At 49.9% G+C, this 18,078-nt stretch overlaps 1 protein-coding gene across 1 annotated transcript in view; it reads right to left on the bottom strand.

Moving 5' to 3' along the window:
* LOC103806832 (dual specificity mitogen-activated protein kinase kinase 4-like) overlaps window positions 1-18,078 on the bottom strand; it is a gene marked incomplete at its 5' end in the record, with an annotated part of 45,195 nt that overhangs the window by 4,120 nt on the left and 22,997 nt on the right. The window contains 6 exon segments of the mRNA XM_009079544.1: window positions 1-140; window positions 1,112-1,189; window positions 6,915-7,042; window positions 7,382-7,433; window positions 8,740-8,859; window positions 14,674-14,793. The exon segment at window positions 1-140 is cut by the window's left edge and continues 27 nt beyond it. Of these exon segments, the coding sequence (XP_009077792.1) occupies window positions 1-140; window positions 1,112-1,189; window positions 6,915-7,042; window positions 7,382-7,433; window positions 8,740-8,859; window positions 14,674-14,793 (638 nt within the window).

Here is an 18,078-nt window from a genome sequence, read left to right on the forward strand (position 1 = left end):
ACGAAGTTGATGAAACTCGGGGAGAACTCCCTTTCCTCTGAGTTACTCAGCTGTGGTGGGTCTCCTTTTACTACTTGTGTCAACTGGTCAAACACACTGTTCCACTTGGGGTAGGGGAATCGCCCCGTGGCCAGCTCATACTGCAGGGAGACAACACCAGGGTTACAGGAGGGAAGGCCAGTCAGGGCAAGAAAATGTTTGCAAAGAGCCTGAACCCCCAAAAGGAAGACTGAAGTGAGATTCTTCATCCTTTTCCCTATATGATTTTAAGAGGGGAGTAAGTTCTGCTGCCTGTGTGAGGAGCAAGGCCAGATTTAGCCTGGCCATGTCTGCTCCTCCACTGACTACAGAACAAACCAATTCTCTTACTAAGGAGTTCAAAAGTAGGAGATTAGAACTCTTCAGTCCCTTCCCTTGCTCCTAACAACCATTAGATAATATGGATAATGAGAATCACACAATCACAGGGTATCTCCAGTTGGACAGGACCCACAAGGATCACTGAGCCCAACTCTGTGCTCTTTGCAGAGCAGTGGAAATGAGAATTTTAGAACACCAGTGGAGAAGACAGAAGCTACTGGTTCATACTTATTGCTTCTGCTTTCTCTTCTGCAGAAGGTAAGAGGTTCCCACTGTATTAATGTGTGCACCCAGCAGTGCTGTGGTTAAACCAGTGAGGAATTGGGATCCCAGAATCCAAGTCTTCTGTGACACAGAAGCTGCCAGGGCTGTCAGAGGCTTATTCACCACAGGCTGAGTGCAGGCCCTGCACTCACCATCCCTCCTCATCTCAGCCCTTGAACACAAAATTCATTTACAATCCAACACCTCTTCCCTGCTCACATCTTGTTCTCTGCAAAACACAGCTGCAGCTAAACATGCACAGGGGCTCAGGAGAACCATCTGCCTGGAAGGGATTTAGATTGTTCCTGAGCCAGGAAGTACCCACTTCCATCACACCATGCAGACATGCCTAGCAGCAGGGCTGGGCTGTGCTTCCAGGAGGGCTCTGCTTCCCACTGGGCTGTGCTTGGAGCCCCTGTGTGACCCCATCACACTGCAAAGCACACCAGGGCTGCCCACCAGGACAGGAGCCAACCCCCTCACTTACCAATGTTATCCCCAAGCTCCAGACATCTGAGCGGACGTCGTAGCCTTGCCTAGATGCGCTGGGATCTATCCTTTCCGGCTGAAACGGGAAGAAGGACCAGTCAAGCACTGTGGCATACAGGAAACAAGGGGCAGCATCTGCACACCTTGTCTGTCCCACTGGGCAGAACCTGGCACAGCTCCAGAGGCAAACTTGTGCCAGTGCAGACCTCCAGCCCCAGCAGAGAAATGCCCTAAGGAATCAAACACTGATTTTACCAAGGTAGAGTGTAAAAGATGATTGGAAATGGCAATTCATCCCAGGCAAATCCTTTGGATTTTTTTTTGTTTTGTACAAGCACTTTGAATAATTGTGACTGACTACTCATCTCATTTTGTTCAATTTTGGCTTCTCTTAACACAAAGTCTCACTTTCTCTGTTTTCACAGCCAAGTTGTCCCCAGAGGATCATAAGAACTTGGAATCAACATCTCATCTACCAGCCCAGGAACTGAGGCTTAGCAACATCTACCAGAACACTTCTCCCCAAGTGGCTGCTGGTTGCTAAACCTAAGCAGGTAAAAACCCACCTGCCAAGTGCCAGTGGCTCCTACTGCCTTCCTGGTTCCAGCAGCAAGAGTGGGAGTAAGGCACAGGGAGCGAACCCTTCCCTGTCCCCAGCAGGCCAAGGGAGGGGATTGTCCTTCTCTGCTCTGCTCAGGTGAGACCCCACCTGCAGTGCTGCCTCCAGCTCTGGGACACCCAATGTCAGAAGGATGTGGAGCTGCTGGAGCATTCCCAGAGGAGAGGACGAAAATGTTCCCAAGGACTGGAGCACCTCTGTTATAGAAACAGGCTGAGAGAGCTGGGGGTGTTCAGCCTGGAGAAGACTAAGCTCTGGGAAGACCTTCTTGCAGACTTTCAATAAATAAAAAGGGCTTAGAAGACAGACAGGAAGACTTTTTACCAGGGTCTTTTACCAGGGTCTGTGGTGACAGGACAAGGGGAGATGTTTTACACTGACAGAGGCAGGTTTAGCTTAGATATTAGGAAGGAATTCTTCCCTATGAGGGTGGTGAGGCCACAGCAGGTGACCTCAGTGCTGCAAAAGCCTTGGTCTAAGCACAGATGTGAGTCATTCACACGAGCAACTGAGGCATCCCAGTCACACTGTGCTGGGGAAAATCTTTTCTAAGGTCAGACCCCCCTCTGCAGTACCAGGTGGCCAAGGACAAAGCTATGAATGCTGCTTTCTCTGGGCCTGTATGGCAGTGCCAGTCACTCCAGGGGTCACACTGAATCCTATGCCACAGCCAGCCCTGGCTGCAGGAGGACACACAGCTCCTCGGCCAGGGAGTGAGGCAGCAGAGCAAAGGACGTGGTGTGATGAGTGAGGAGCTGACAGGGCAGTGGAGAACATGAGTTCTCCTGCCTTTGTTGGCTGAGTGGACCTGCCCCAGCTCCTCAGTGCCCCTGCACTGCTGGGACAGCAGCACAGACTCATGGAATCATAAGGGTTGGAAGAAACCTCTAAGGTCATCAAGTCCAACCATTAACCTGTCACTGCTGGAACCCCTAAACCATATCCTCCAGTGCCACATCCAGACACCTCTTCAACATCTCCAGGGATGGTGAATCCACCGCCTCCCTGGGCAATACCCCAGTGCCTGAACACCCTCACAGGGAAAAAACTTTCCTAGCATCTAATCTGAATAGCAATGACACCAGCTCTGTGTGCACCACTGCTGCACCTACACAGGAAAGCAGAGCACAAAAATCCTTCAGCCAAAACATTAACCCCTGCCTGGAGTGCTGAATTCAGGCTTTCCTTCCAAAATCCACTCTGTTGTTTGATTTCCTGTCCCTCCCCCTGGCCCAGGCCAGTCACGGCAGTGGCTGCCCAGAGATTATCAGCAGAGATCACATTTCTAGAGAATGGCCTTTCCTCTCCTCCTATTTCCTTTCCATATTTACTCCCAGAGAATGTTTCATTTGAAAAGCTCTCCACAGCATTTTCCAGGTGGAGACGGTGGTTTCCGTTCGCACGGGATTGCCATCCCCTCCCTGCTGCATTCCTAACCACGCCTGAATTCCTCGATCTCGGAGCAGGGCAGTGATGGACTGACTGCTGGGTGAAGGACCAGGGCACAAAGATTGGAAGGAACTTCACTGAAGGCAACCGGGTCCCATTGGGCTTGGCACAACGACCTTAATGACCTTAACTCAGTGGCCTGACTCAATGACCTCATTTGTCTTGTTACAGAAGGTCAGTGTGGCTGTATTAAAGCTGCACTAGTGCAGGGCTTGGTCTGGGACCCAACTAACTGCAGACCCCTTAACTAGGGACTTGGAGCAAGGTGGGGGATGTATGTCCTGCCAGGGCTGCAGGGAGAGGAGAGAGGGAATGGCCTTGAGCTGAGCCAGGGCAGAGTCAGAGGAGATGGTAGGGAAATGTTTTCCCTGTGAGGGTGTTCAGGCACTGGGATATTGCCCAGGGAGGTGGTGGAGTCACCATCCCTGGAGGTGTTTCAGAGGTGTCTGGATGTGGTGCTGGCAGGGAGGGCTCAGAACAGCCTGGGCTGCTCCAGGGGCCTGGGACTTGGTCCTGCCTTCCTTTCTTTCAGAGAACACAAGGCACCAACAACACATAAGCCTTTGCTCACTGCAGCAGGCACAGAGAAAGCCAAAGGCAAATCAGCCTATCCAGCCCCACAGCTCCCAGGCTGAGACGCTGCTCCCCGTGACAGCTCCAGCAATGGTGGTTCAGCACACAGCACTTGCTTGGCAGCTGGACATGGCTTCTGCTGCCTCCTCAGATCACTCACAGCCAAACTGGTTGACATCCAGTGCCACTGTTACCAACAGCTCCGTGAGACCAGTCCCAGTGGACGTGGTGCTACAGGTTCCTTCAGGGAGCACGTGTTCCTGCTGCAGGAGTTACTCCCAGGGCCATGGGGCCTTGCGGAATGAGAGGCTCTCTCAGTCAGGGAGCAGCATCCAGGAGCCCCTAGCAGAGCCTCCCTGGCTGAACACTGACTGCTCTTGGACAATTTCACACCACAAAAAGCCTGTTTTCCTTTGGAAAGTAGTGTGGTGGCCTGACTCCTTCCCAGGTATACCCAGCTTTGATCACAGCATCATTACAGACATCAGCTGGCTTGGAGAAGGAGCTGGCAGATGTGCCTACACTCCGGAGACATCTCCCCATTTCCCAGGCTTCTTGGGACATGGAAATGCTCTAGTACTTGGAAAGGAGTTGCCAAGGCCAGAGAGCTGCAGAGAAGAGGCCAGCCATCTCCCACACCACCTGCCAGCTGCTGGCTGTCCCACACACCCTGCACCATGCCAAGGCTCTGAAAAACACAAACTGAGCTGGAACACTTGCTGACTTAAAAGTCCATACGAGTCTGGAGCTGGTGATGGAGCTGCACAAAGAGCAGAGTGCATGTGGAAAACAGGAAGGAAAAAGGAAAGCCAAGGGGCTATGGAAGCACTCACCCACCCAAATCCCAGGGGAAAGGAAGCAGTGCAGCTATTTATAGACATGCCAGAAACTGTCAGGACATAACTAAACCAACGGCCTGAGCAGAGCTAACCACCTACCCACAGTTCTACAAAAAGGAGGGAACATTAATTCCTGTAATTATCACCCACTGAAGTCGAGAAGGGAAAAGGTGACAGCAATTTTTCAGGAGCTCTATTTACAGATATGACACACACCTCAGTGCAGGGAAAAGGCAACAGGAGTTGTAACTGCACAGAGCAAAGCTAGGGATGCAAACCCAGCCAGGGGGTCAGAGCAGCTCAGGCTGTTCTGGCTCCCATCCCTCTTTGCTGCTGTCCTCAGCATCCCACACCCACCAACACCCCAAAATGGGCAGCCCTGACCCAGCCACTTCCCTGCAGGGAGCTCCATCCACCTGCCAAGTGCTGAGAGCAGACCTGCCTCTGCCCCTCTTCAGCCTCACAAGGTCTTTACTTAACAAACTGCCCCAATTCATCATGTTTGGTGAGGCTGGAGCTTGCACAGACCTTGCTGTACCACAGCACTGGGCCCTGAGAACAGGTCTCATCTGTACAATCCTGTTCAGCTCACCGAGTAACGACCTCTGCTAGGAGAAGAGTGAAAGGAAAGGTCAGATGCTCTGAAATCCAGACTCTGCTTGCACAGATCAGACAGGGCAGACAGGCTTTGCCTGGCACACACAGTCAGATAAAAGCCATATGGAAGTTGTGACCTGGGCCAGAGGAGCATGGTACCATAACAGAGAGGCACTTTCCCTTTTTTACCTAGGTAGTAGACAACAAGAGTTCAGAACCAGTACTTTTCAGCATACAGAGTCATAAATAAGTAACAAAGTTTAAATACAGGCACTGAAATTAAAGTTAGATGGAGAGCAGCAAGCACACAGCTGCCTGCACAAGGTACCCTCAGCCCACGTGAGGGCAGAGATGCATTTTCAAGGCAGCCTGAAGCAAAAAAGCATTTAAAACCCTCAGACAGCTTCCAAAAATCACCACCACAGCTTTTCTCCCTGGGAGGGGGAGGGAAGCAAACAAGCAGGACAGACTCCCAGGAGCCACGACTCAGCCCCTGCGATTTTCACACAGCTGCTCTGCTCCTGCTGCTCTCCCCAAACACATTCTCCTGGAATTAAGTTCTGGCATGCTTTCGAATTAAAGCGATCTGCAAACAAAATCACTCTAATTCTGCACTGCAATAACTCCTGGGACATAATCTTACCAGACCAAATGGATTTGGTCTCTCCTGCCATGTCTGCAGGGAGAGGACTAGAGGGAACGGTCATAAACTGAGACAGGGCAGAGTTAGAGGAGATGTTAGGAAACATTTCTTCCCTGCTAGAGTGGTCAGGCACTGGAATAGAAAACTGCCCAGGGAGGTGGTGGAGTCACCATCCCTGGAGGTGTTTAAGAGATGTCTGGATCTGGTGCTGGAGGATAAAGTTTAGGGTTTAGGGGTTCCAGCAGTGACAAGTTAATAGTTAGACTCAATGATCTTAGAGGTCTCTTCCAGCTTTGATGGTTCTATGATTCATAGAATTTTTGAAGTTGGAATGGAGCTTAGAGATGATCCAGCCCCAACCCCTGCCCTGGGCAGGGACACCTCCCACCAGAGCAGGTTGCTCAAGGCTCATCCAACCTGGCTGTGAACACTGCCAGGGTTGGGGCAGCCACAGCCTCCCTGGGCAACCTGGGACAGTGTCTCACCACCAGAACAGGGAAAACTTCTGCCTGAGATCTAGCCTTAATTTCCCTCTTTCCATTTCTCCCCATTCCTCTTCGTCCTGTCCCTGCAGTTCCTAACCAAGAGTCCCTCTGCAGCTTCCCTGGAGCCCCTTCAGCTCCTGCAGGTGCTCTGAGGTGTCCACACAACCTTCTCTTCTCCAGGCTGAACAGACCCAACTCTCTCAGCCTGTTCTCATAGGGGAGATGCTCCAATCCTCTACCAAATTCTATGATTCCTTGCAGACCAAGACAAACCTGCACCCTGACAACACTGCTCCCCTGAGTGCTGGTTCTTTTGGAGCTGCTGGCAGGCACAGAGCTCCTCTCCATTCCAGCACCACCACCCTGAAAGCAGCAGAACCACTCAGCTAAAAACCAGAATTTGGCCACTTTGCCACAGCCGGGATGGCTTTGCTGGCACTGCCAGTGGCAAAGCTCAACCCAGAGCTGAGTTTCATCTGGGAAAGTGGTGCTCATGGCACAGGAAAGAGGCTGATGTCAGGCAGGGCCATGCTGAGCCCCTCAGGAGGAGGGTGAGGGCCCCCAGAGCCCTGGGGCACAGCACCCATCCCACTCACCGCCATGTACGGCCGGCACCCTGCGTCCCGCGTTTTGGCAATGGAGTCCACGAGCTGGCCACTAATGCCGAAGTCACAGAGCTTAATATTTCCATTTCTGTCCAGAAGAATATTGGAAGGTTTGATGTCTGCAGGGGAAAGAAATTTAAACCAGTCAAGTCACGGCTGGAGGTTTCGATTTCAAGAGCAGCAGCTGCAGGGGATGGAGGCATAGATTGGCACTGGCTGTGCTCCCTGAGGGTCCTGAGGGGGAGCAGGAGGGGATGGAAGCAGCCACAGAGATGCCACGTGCCCAGAGGCAGAGGCAAACCCCCAACCACCCTGAAATCACACTCCTCTGGAGACAGCACAGGCACTGGGATAGGCACTGGGGACACTCGTGCTCACTCGCAGCACTACGTGTGCTGTTTACACTCTGACTGAAGCAAAGGCTGCTTCAAACACAAGAAGCAAAGACATGAACTCACCTCTGTGAATGATTTTCAAGTTTTCTTTTAAGTGGTTTAGTGCTTTCACAGTCTAGGAAAGAAAAATAGATTTAAAAATAAGCAAATGGCCTACGAGTCCTGTGATTATTACATTTTTTGAGCTCCAAGAACAGGGGGAAAAAGCATTTATTATGTTGAGATATCAGTGCTGTAATGTGGCATGTAATAAAAGCATTTTCGTGTCAATGTTTCCTGCAAACAGCAGGTGATGTAAGAGAGGGGATGTGCTCAGATGAACACACATCAGCTGTGACCTGGAACTCTCCCACTCCGGGCCAGGGGAGCAAGGGGTGAAGTCGAACGATCTCTGATGTTCATTATCCTGAGCAATAACTTATTTCAAGCCCTATGCTGTAATTTTTTAGTAGGCAACAACTGTTTCCATTCCTTGACTTTTTATTGGGTCAGGATTTCCAGGTTAAGCCAAGAAAACATCAGCAGGTTCTCCACCTGCTGAAGACTGAACTCTGTTTTGAAACTCTGCTGAAGACTCAAAACTCTAGTTTGAAGACAAAAGAACTTCTGTTCTTTTGGGAGGCTTTGCACAAGGCTGCCAGAGGCTTCTCCAGGCTGGAGGGACCAAGCACCCCCTGCAGAAACCCAGGAAACCTGACAGATTTGTAGGGGCAGCAGTAGGAGAGATCTGGGATACCCTTTCTACACCTCTTCTTCCACAGACCCAAACCACATGTTTGCTCTGCAGGGTCAGACCTCACCCTCGTGTTTAGATGACTGAGGGCTCATTTCAGCACAGCCAAGGGTCATTTCACAGAGGTCCCTAAAGGTGAAAGTGGGGTCTGTGCAGCAGGGCAGTGTCTATCCTGAGTGGGATTCCCCTCCTTTACCCCCCAAGGCACCATGAGATGGGACCTCAGCCCCCACAGAGGGGCACCAACCTCTCTCCAGTGCCTCAAGAGTCAGGGTGGGCAACTCCCTGAGGCCAGAGTCTGGTGGGGTTCACTTGTCCTGTCTATAAATGCCCAACCCCTTGTTCCCTTTACAAACAAAGGAAGGGGAGACAGCTCATCCACTTTAGGCACCTTCCCTGGGATGAAATGACCTGTGCCCAAGCTCCCACCAATGCCACCCCCAGTGCACATGAAGTGGTCCCTGCAAAGAACACTGGTGCCAGGAGCTGGTGCCAGGGTCTCTTTGTGAGCTGATTACAGATCCCAGGACCTGCTTTTCCACCATGCAATATGCTGTGGAAAAGTCAGTGCACCCTCAAGGACCCTTCACAGTTCTGTTGCACAGCCCAACCAGCTTCTCACACTGGAGTCAGAGACATCTGAACTTTTCACATTAGCTTCAACAAAAAGGTTGAACAAAATACTCACAGCTAAAGTGATTTTGCCTAGGATTTCTTCTGGAATAACATCATCTAATACACTATATACATATTTGTAAAACTTATCAAACGAGGTAGACATGAGCTCCATACAGATCCAACAGTCACCCTAGAAAGAGAAGAGAATCTGTGTTACTGTTGAGATAAAAATGAGAAATACAGATCCAGAGAGCGTAGAGAGATCCCTCGTATCCACTGAGATACATTCATGGCCTTTGTCAAAAGGGATGGAATTCAGCTTGGCTACTTTTAGCAATGAAAGACTTGCCCCCACTCCATTCCCACAGGCATCTGCCTGTCCAGCTCACACCTGACGTTACAGCTGAGCTGCCTGAACCTAGATGAATCCAAGCCTCACACAGTGCTTGGCTCTCCAGAAGGCACAGGAAGACAAAAGAAGTCCCTTCAGTTTAAGACTCCCTGCAGAGGACAGAAGACATTTCACACAACAACCAGAGATACCACCAAAGCAAGAGAAAATCGAAGTATACCCAAGCATGGAGGGAGTTGTTGATTTGCATCTTACAGCTAAATAACTGAAGTGCAGAAAACTGTAAAATACACCAGTATCTGTGTCAAATCAAACCAAGCTGAGCCACCAGAGGAGAATAACATCTTTTCATCAAACTCTCTCCTGAGATCTGTAAATCAACTCACTCAGTATGGATTGGCTGGGGATGAGAAATTAATCCCCAAGGCACAGCACTTCACCTCTGGCTTCAGTGTGTATCTGCCCTGTGGTGTCAGACAGTGCAGCCATGCACTGATGTGAGTTATTTCCACGTGTGGGAACATTTTAGCCCCACTGAGGAGGGCAGAAGGCTTTCCATCAGCTAGTTGTGTAGACTTCTCATGCACTCAAGGCAACTTTTCATTGCAGAAACACTAAACCACTAAAACTAGACCTTCTCTCCCCAGAAACAATATGCTCATACCTATCTCCCACAGGCTGTGTCACAGTGGGTGCTGAAACTGCATCAGATGTCAAAGGTCATAGCAGAATGCAGTTTGGGGGTCTCATCCTGGCTAAATACCACTCCAGAGCCTGTGTGAGGAACAGCAGCTGGTGCAGGCTGAGGAGTGGCTCAGGGCATGGAATGACCCTCTGGTTAGGACAAGCTACACACTCCTGGGATATAAGCAGCAGCAAAGAGAGGAGAAACTGCCCCGAATCATTATCCTGCAGAAGGCAGATCGTTCCTGACCAAAGGAAACACAAACCAACCCAATTCTGTATTGATACATGGAAACGAAGTTAGGAAAAAGCCCTAGGGTGAGGATGTGCTGGAGGAGTGGCAAAGGCCTCTGCTCCATCCTGCACACCCAAACCACCTCAGTCTCTCAATCTCAGGAGCAATTCTGCAGTTAAGAGTCAGCTGATGAAAAAGCTTGTAGAGCTGCAGGTTTTAAGGCCAAAAAAGGCTTTTCTGCCACTCAGAATGACCTGTGAAACACAAGCCAAGGAACTGCATCCACCAAGTTGTCTCCAGCCCAATGGCTTGGGTTAGGGGGAAGAGGAGAGACCCAGCAAAGGTGTTGTCAAACACACGTGGCCTCGTGCTGCTCATGCACACACACACAAGGCTGTTTTCAGCCACACAGGCAGCAAACTGCCAGGAAGGGTCCCACGTGTCACCAGCATTACAGGTGCTGCTGCTCCAGTGACAGCAAGTCCATCACTGCCTCCTGCCACGGGAGGGATGTTGGCTCCAAAGGATACCCACTCCCTTCCAAGAGGAGGAGACCTGCTTTCCCAGGCAGGGCCACGCCACCAGTGGGCTGGCTGGGGATGAAGACTGTGGGTGTCAAGCCCCATTTGACACTGCCCATTGGTCACCAGGCTCTTCACATCAGCACAAGGTAGAGCAGGAGCTGATGTCATGCACCCAAGAGAAATGGCTGCTATAAGCCTGAGCCCAGAAAACACTCATTTCAACCAAAACAAAGCAGAGGGGAACAGCTGAAAAGGAGAGGCCAGACAGGGAAGCAGAGACATCATGGTGAACGAGGCAAGAGCAGCATGAAAGGAAAAGGGCACGACTGGTGCTTCAGGGGACACAGAGAGACGTGAACTTGGGCTGTTAAGAGGCCAAAACATTGGCTAAGGATGAATCTGACTGAGGAACTGTTCAGATTAAAAGTGCAGAAATGGGCAACAAATGTAGAAAATCTTTGTTTTCAGCCCTAGCAATGCAGGCAACATCCACCTGATGTTGCAGAGTGCCTCAGAGCAAACAGTGCAGTTCCAGCACTAGGGATGTGCACAAATCAAAAGCCTGGAGCCCCAACAGACCCTTAGCTGTCTGTGGTGAGAGCAAATATGGCTTGGTTTGACTGGCTGCAGGATCATTCAAACACTGTTCCTGTTTTAACCAGCCTTATATAAAAAACTGGGACAGTGTTGTATTCCCAGGTTATTGCACTGAGACTACAGGGACTGCACTGGCTCTAGAGTGCCAGAATATCACTGACCACCTGCAGCCTTGTATTCATCTCCAGTTGCACCACTATAAAGTATCTTCAGGTTACAACAGCTGGTGTTTGGCCAGCAGAACAAAGCAAAGTGGAACACCAGGCAGCCTGACCAGGCCCATCACTGTAACAAGAGCTTCACGTGTCCACTGTGCACCCTATGCAGGGCTGGGGAGTGTGTGCCATGGAAACCTCAAATCAGCACAACACATTGGTATCCAGTGTTAGTTTTTAAGCATAGAACACTTGCATATGGCCAAAAGTACCAAAGGAAAGACCTGGTTTACTTGGCTTCTGAAGTGTGTGCCCTACAGAAGTCCTGACTGTGGGCATTGATGTCTGGTAACAGAAAAATCTGCCTGACCAACATGAATTCGTTTCAGCAAGAGCAATGGGAAAAGAGAACAGACTGTTCCATTATCCCAGAATCATAGAATCAACTGGGCTGGAAAAGACCTCCAAGATCATCAAGTCCAACCCTACTGTGGTTACTAGACCATGGCACTAAGTGGCAGCTTCATTAAGGCTGGTGGTAAGATTTGAAACTCTACAGGCTCTTAACCACTTCTGGGACCTGGAAAGCTTTACCTGTTGGCAAACTGGTGAATTTTACCAGGAAGAAAAAGGAAGAGTGGCAGGGATGGATGGGCACTGGGCACCCAGCACCCTTCGTGATCAAACACGCCAAGGTGCTGATGTGCATGGGCAAGTCCTGCTCAGCTGTGAGCTGTAAGGACAAAACCACCTTAAGGAAAGTTTCTCTTTAATCTATGCTCTTTGGCCATGTTTGATTTCCAATTATAAACTGTCAAAAGAAGCATTTAAATTTTCCTGTTTGAGCTCCTCTTCCAAAGAATGTATTTCAGTCCCTACTGGGTATTAAATTATCGGATGCTAATGCATATCTTGCAGGTACTCCAAAAGATGTTCAGGATCACCCTATGCATTTAATTCCAGCTATCCCTGCCCAGGACTGGCACAAAAGCTGCTTCACCAGCAATGGGGATGCTTCAGCTTCTCAGTGCAGAGCCCTGAGCTTCCCGTTGACACTTGAGCATGTCACAGAGATGTCACCCAGCTGGAGGTCAGGGCCTGAGGGTTCTGGTGGACATCCCAAGCCATTGTGTCCTTGCTGTGAAGATGGATCACAACCTCAGGCAAAGCATCACCAGTAGGTCGAGAGAGGTGATCCTTCCCCTTGACCCAGTCCTGGTGAGGTCACACATAGAAAGCTGTGTGCAGCACTGAGTTCTCCAGCATAAAAGAGACATGGTCCTGCTGGAGAGATTCCAGCAAAGGGCCACTAAGATGACTGAGGGACTGGAGTATGTCTCCCACAAGGAAAGGCTGAGAGCACCAGGACTGTTCAGCCCAGAGAAGGTTCAGGGGGATCTCATCAATGGCTATACCTGAGGGGAGGGTGCATAGAGGACGGAGCCAGGCCCTTCTCAGTGGTGCCCAGTGACATGACAAGGGCACAACCTGGCACACAGGAGGCTCCTCTAAACATGAGGAAACACTTTTAGTGAGGGTGACGGATCACTGGCACAGACTGTGGAGTCTCCAGCCCTGGTAGTACTCAAAAGCTGTTTAGACATAGCCTTGGTCAAGTGGCCCTTGGTGGTTCTGATGAGCACAGGGATTGGACAAGGTGCTCTCCAGAGGCTCCTTCCAACTCCCACCACTCTGACTCTGAGATACCAATGCTGAAGGTTTATCACACCTGTGCACTGCAGGATATGACCAACTCTTTAGGCAAATTGCACCTACAATAGTGAGAGAGGACAAAGAATGTCACTGCCTTCACACCTTTCCTATGGACCAAGGACGGATCACAGGATGCACTGAGTAATGGCAGCACAGCCAAGGATTTCCACAGAAACAGGGTGTTGTGCATCAACAGCAAAGACAGCAAACCTCCAAGGCTGTGTCCACAACTCACACCAGCACTGTGCTAGTGACACACACACCCCAGCTCCTCTCCTGCCAGCAGGAGCTCCCCATAGACTAACTTAGACATCTTCCCAGGCATGTTTTGCAACTTGCAATGAATTTTTTATTTAATAATTTTATCAGCTATTGAGCTTGTTGGTTTAACCTTGGCTCACCTACACTTGCAGTGTGTAGGAGGCACTGCTGAGATACATCAGGTAAGTCAGAAAAGGCTTCTTTCCTCTTCCCCTCCTGGAAAGAAAAGTTAAGAGGAAACAGGTACTTTGAAAGAGCAACTAGTGTGGTCATGAACCTACCCAAATATTCCCAGCCTTACAGGTGCTGTCTCAAACCAGAGTAGCTGCAAAGCTTCTAGCAGACATGATAAAAAAAATGATTATTTTTTTTCTCAGACTCCAAAACCCTACAAGAGATGGGGATAGACTTTTTAGCAGAGCCTGTAATGACAGGACAAGAGGGAATGGCTTTAAGGTGAAAGATGGTAGAATTAGATTAGATGTAAGGAAGAAATTCTTCCCTTTGAGACAGTGGTCCAGGTTGCCCAGGGAGGCTGTGGTTGCCCCAACCCTGGCAGTGTTTACAGCCAGGTTGGATGAGCCTTGAGCAACCTGCTCTGGTGGGAGGTGTCCCTGCCCAGGGCAGGGGTTGGGGCTGGGCAATCTCTAAGGTCTTTTCCAACCCCTAAAATTCTATAATTCTATGAACACAGTGGTGTGAAGGTCACAGCATCACCAGTGCGAGCTGGAGTGAGCACAGCAGAGTCCCAGAGAACCATCAAGGCTGGAAAAGACCTCTAATTGGGATCACCAACTCCAACCATCAACCCAGCTCCACCACCATGTTCACCACTCAACCATGTCCTCCAGTGCCACATGCACAGGGTTTCTGAACACTCACAGGGATGCTAACTCCACCACTGCCCTGGGCAGCTGTGCCATAGAGCACCTGACCACAGCAAGGGCCCTCTCAGAGCAATGATGTCCCTGACTCCATGCAAAGGCTGAAATGCTCTTCCACTTTTGCAGCTCATCTAATGGGTGCCAAAGAACTCAAGCAAAGTCCTGTACCTGGCAATCAACTTAGAGTTTCTGCAGTGTTGTACATAGTTTTATAGTATGTTAAGGGGTTGGAATGGAACTCAGAGATCATCTAGCCCCAACCCCCTGTCCGGGCAGGGAGGGTAAAGGCTGCTCTGAGTCCAGCCTGGCAGCACACACAATGTGGGGGAGCCATGGACCTGGAGCTCATCAAGACAGAAGAAAAGCTCACCCAGAGAGAGGAAAAGTAGAGGCTGGAAAACACAGAGGGACATAACACATGGGAACAGCATGTGTGTGCCCTGCAACACCCAGACTGCAGGGCACACTCCTGCTTAACCACCCTGGAGTCCAAGCAGAGAGCCAAGAAACCTAACATAAATCAAGCTGGAAACTGCAAAGGGAAAAGGAAAGGTAAAACCCAGACTCTGCCAGGAATGCAGCAGGTGTGGGGTGCCCACCTCTCTGAAGAGTGCTCCATAAAACTGAACAATGTAGGGGCAGTCACTGCTTCTCATCACTACATCAAGGTCCATCAGAAGCTGCTTCTGTTCTTTCTCATCCACTGTCGACCGAATTCTCTGAAAGAGGAAGAGTGGCAGAGACTTTATCACTTCTAGGCCATTGCTGTATCCTCAGCCCTGCTGCTGGACACACATGCCAGGGACCCCAAACCCAGGCAAACCCCAAGGCATGCTCAAACATACTCCAGAGAACTGAGCTGTGTTCTCAGGTAAGAAATACAACTGAAAACCTCTAAAGCCTTTTAATTTGGACTATACACCCCGCAGTCCTCACATGAGCATCCACATTTTCAGATGAAATGTCAGAATGAAATTAAAGAGCTGAAATTTCACTGAAAACTACAGCACAACCCCACATCCAGGCTGCATTTCCAAACAGATTCCATAGCCATGTTGGACATGGCTCGAAAGCTGGTTGGAAATTTAACCAAGGAACATCATGTTTAAAATTTATAAGCACAGAAGCCAAAAATGCTCCTCTTCCACAGCCTCCACATGGGACTGCCACATAACCCAGGGGACACACTGCTCTGGGAATCCTGAGGGTGGGCAGCAGTTCCACAAGAACTTCTCACAGAGCTAATAACTCTTGCCCTAGTACTAACCCATGGCACATTAACAGTGTATAAAAGAGACTCATACATATATATCCCCATGTGTATATAAAGAGAGATACATATGTACACAGACACTATACTTTCCATATACACTATGCATAAAGAAAAGGCTCATTTGGGCTTGAAAGAATAATGCAAGCTTGATAACAGAAACCTGCACATATTTAAACCTGAAGGTGGTTAAATGGAGGATGGAGAAGACCATCCACAGGTTTTTCCATGTGATTTTACACATATATTTAACATCTTGCACTTCCTTGAATCACAGGTGAGGAAATTGTGATCCTAAAGGTGTGACTTGTCTTGAGAAACCATTTTAAAATCCCAAGAGAAAATGATTTGGCAAGAAGTCCAAAGCACCAGAGGTAGCCTGGACCCTCCTTGAGGACAAAAGTTATCCAAGAGAGAAAAATCATTCAAGGCTGTGGAAAAAATCTGCAAGATTCCACACCCATTTCACTGACACTACAGCCCTGTGAGCAACTGTTGGTGGTGTCAGGACCACATCAGCCAGCACAAGGCCACGTGTGTGAAGGTACTCAGAAGGTTGGCCATTCATACAGCACCACAAGAGGAACAGGATTATGTACCTTAGGAGGACTGCGTGATGACCCACACAACACAACAACACTATCATTGTCCTTACCTTTGGTGCATCCTGATATTTTGGGATTTCACCACTTGTTCTTAATGTTCTAGCAGTAGCTCTAGTTTGGCCTAGACATTGTCATGTTCGTATCACCCTTTTCCCACCCCATGAATTCTAGAGGTCTTGAGGAACCTGGCAGAGAGCTGCCAGCACCCACAGCATGTTCCATCCACACCCTGCAATGATGCTGGGAGTGGATTCTGTAGTCACCACCAGAGCAAGATGACAGCTCAATGGGCCAGAAATGGAACTAAGACACTTCACCTCTAGGTCACTGGTTCAGGTCAGTTTCACACAAGCTCAGACACATCACTGAGGAAAGCTGGATGAGTTTGTTTCCTTGTCTTGTACCCTCACCACACAGAGCCCTGCGATCCCCCACAACACCAAGGGCTGAGCAGACTGAAGGTGTCTCCCCTGGTGGCAACTCCATCAGCACTGTGTGAGGTGGCAAAGCCATTGCTCTGACCTCGACAGGAGATGATGGATGCCAAAGCCATCACAGTGAGACCTATGAGGAAGTTTAGTCTCTCACAGTGCTATCAACAGAGAAAAGGTCACCTCCTTGGTGAGGAACTAGACCAAAAGGAGCTTTTCTCCATACTGAAATTTGCATCTCCCTTCTGTGCTCACTCCGTATCTGTCTCCAAAAAGCCTCTTTCCTGTTCATCTTTGAGTCTCCCTCATTCCCATTGCACCTGCACAATCCCATCACAGTGTCCTCCTCAAATGCCATAGCTTCCCCTGAAAGCATCTCCTCCCACCACTGACATTCCTCCTCTGCTGTTTCGCGCCCAGCTCTGGAAAGCATGTGAAATTCATGCTGGAAGGTGAAGGCAATTTTAATAGCTCTTCAGAACAACACTGATCCCAAAGATTCCTCCTCTTGCCAACATCAATCTCCCCAGAGAGAAAAGGCAAGCATAGGACCCAGAGCACAGACAGTGGGTCAGTTATTGGGCAGACATGGCAAAGGACACCCTGAGGAGCCAGCATGGATGGCCCACCAACCACTGCTGCAGGGAGCAAAGGGACTGACATGATGCCACACTGGGAGGTCTCACACAAGAGTGCTGGAGAGTGGCAAACGAAAGAGGAGGGAGAACTCTGGGGAGCAGCACAGCACTGAGCTGGGGTCAGCCCAGGCTGGACAAGATGGCTTTGTTTAGCTGGAGGGTGCCAGGGAGCCTGTTGCAACCCAGTGCTCCCAGTTCACCAGCTAAGAAACCAGCGATCACCAGCAGAACAGGGAAAGAACAGCAAAAGGTGAGTGAAGTCAACAGCAGCCACTACCCAAACAGCTCACAAGCCAGGATACAAGCTGCTGCCTAAATCCAAGACACTGCAGCAGCTCCCACAGACAGACAGCCCCAAGGACATGGGACATGGCAGGGAAGGAAGACACAAGGTGAGGAAGCTGCTTGAAGGCAGCATTTCAGACAGGGATGGGCAGGGTCTGACTTGGCTTCAGGCCTTACACCTCTTGGCCTGGTCATTCTCCTGTCAGCACTCACTGACAGGTGACCCCATGGCCAAGCCAGTCACGTATGGAAAAAGTGAGGTTTGCAGTAGAGGCTTATGGAAAGTCTCTTTTTAAGTGATTCTATGGTGGCCTCAGATTGAAACTGCATCAAACCCTCCAGAAGAAAGTTCTCCATTGCTTTCAATACAAACACAAGTTAAGACAAAGCCTTCTGATACCAGGACCAGGACCTCTGAGGAGCATCCAGAGCAAAGGGATACTCTGTGCTGTGGATTGTACCACTGCTCAAACCTAAAACCAGGCAGATCCCAGGAGCTGGACCCAAACCAGAAGAGACATCACCCAGCCCAGTACACACACAGAAAGACTAAAAAGCTATGAACACCCAACAGAAGCCCAAGTCCTTGAGCTGTGAGACAACCCAGTCAGGACAGATCACCTCTGCTTTTACTGGAAAGCACAGCAGCTCGTGGCAGTGCCACTGCAGAAATGGTGCTCCCAGGGCACAGCAGGGACTGAGGACACCAAACCAGCAGGAAAAAAGGGTTTGCCCAGTCACTGCTAAGGATGGCAACATCTATCTACCCATCTGA

The sequence above is a fragment of the Acanthisitta chloris genome, unplaced genomic scaffold (assembly GCF_000695815.1).
Source record: "Acanthisitta chloris isolate BGI_N310 unplaced genomic scaffold, ASM69581v1 scaffold530, whole genome shotgun sequence".
In the NCBI taxonomy this organism is placed as follows: domain Eukaryota; kingdom Metazoa; phylum Chordata; class Aves; order Passeriformes; family Acanthisittidae; genus Acanthisitta; species Acanthisitta chloris.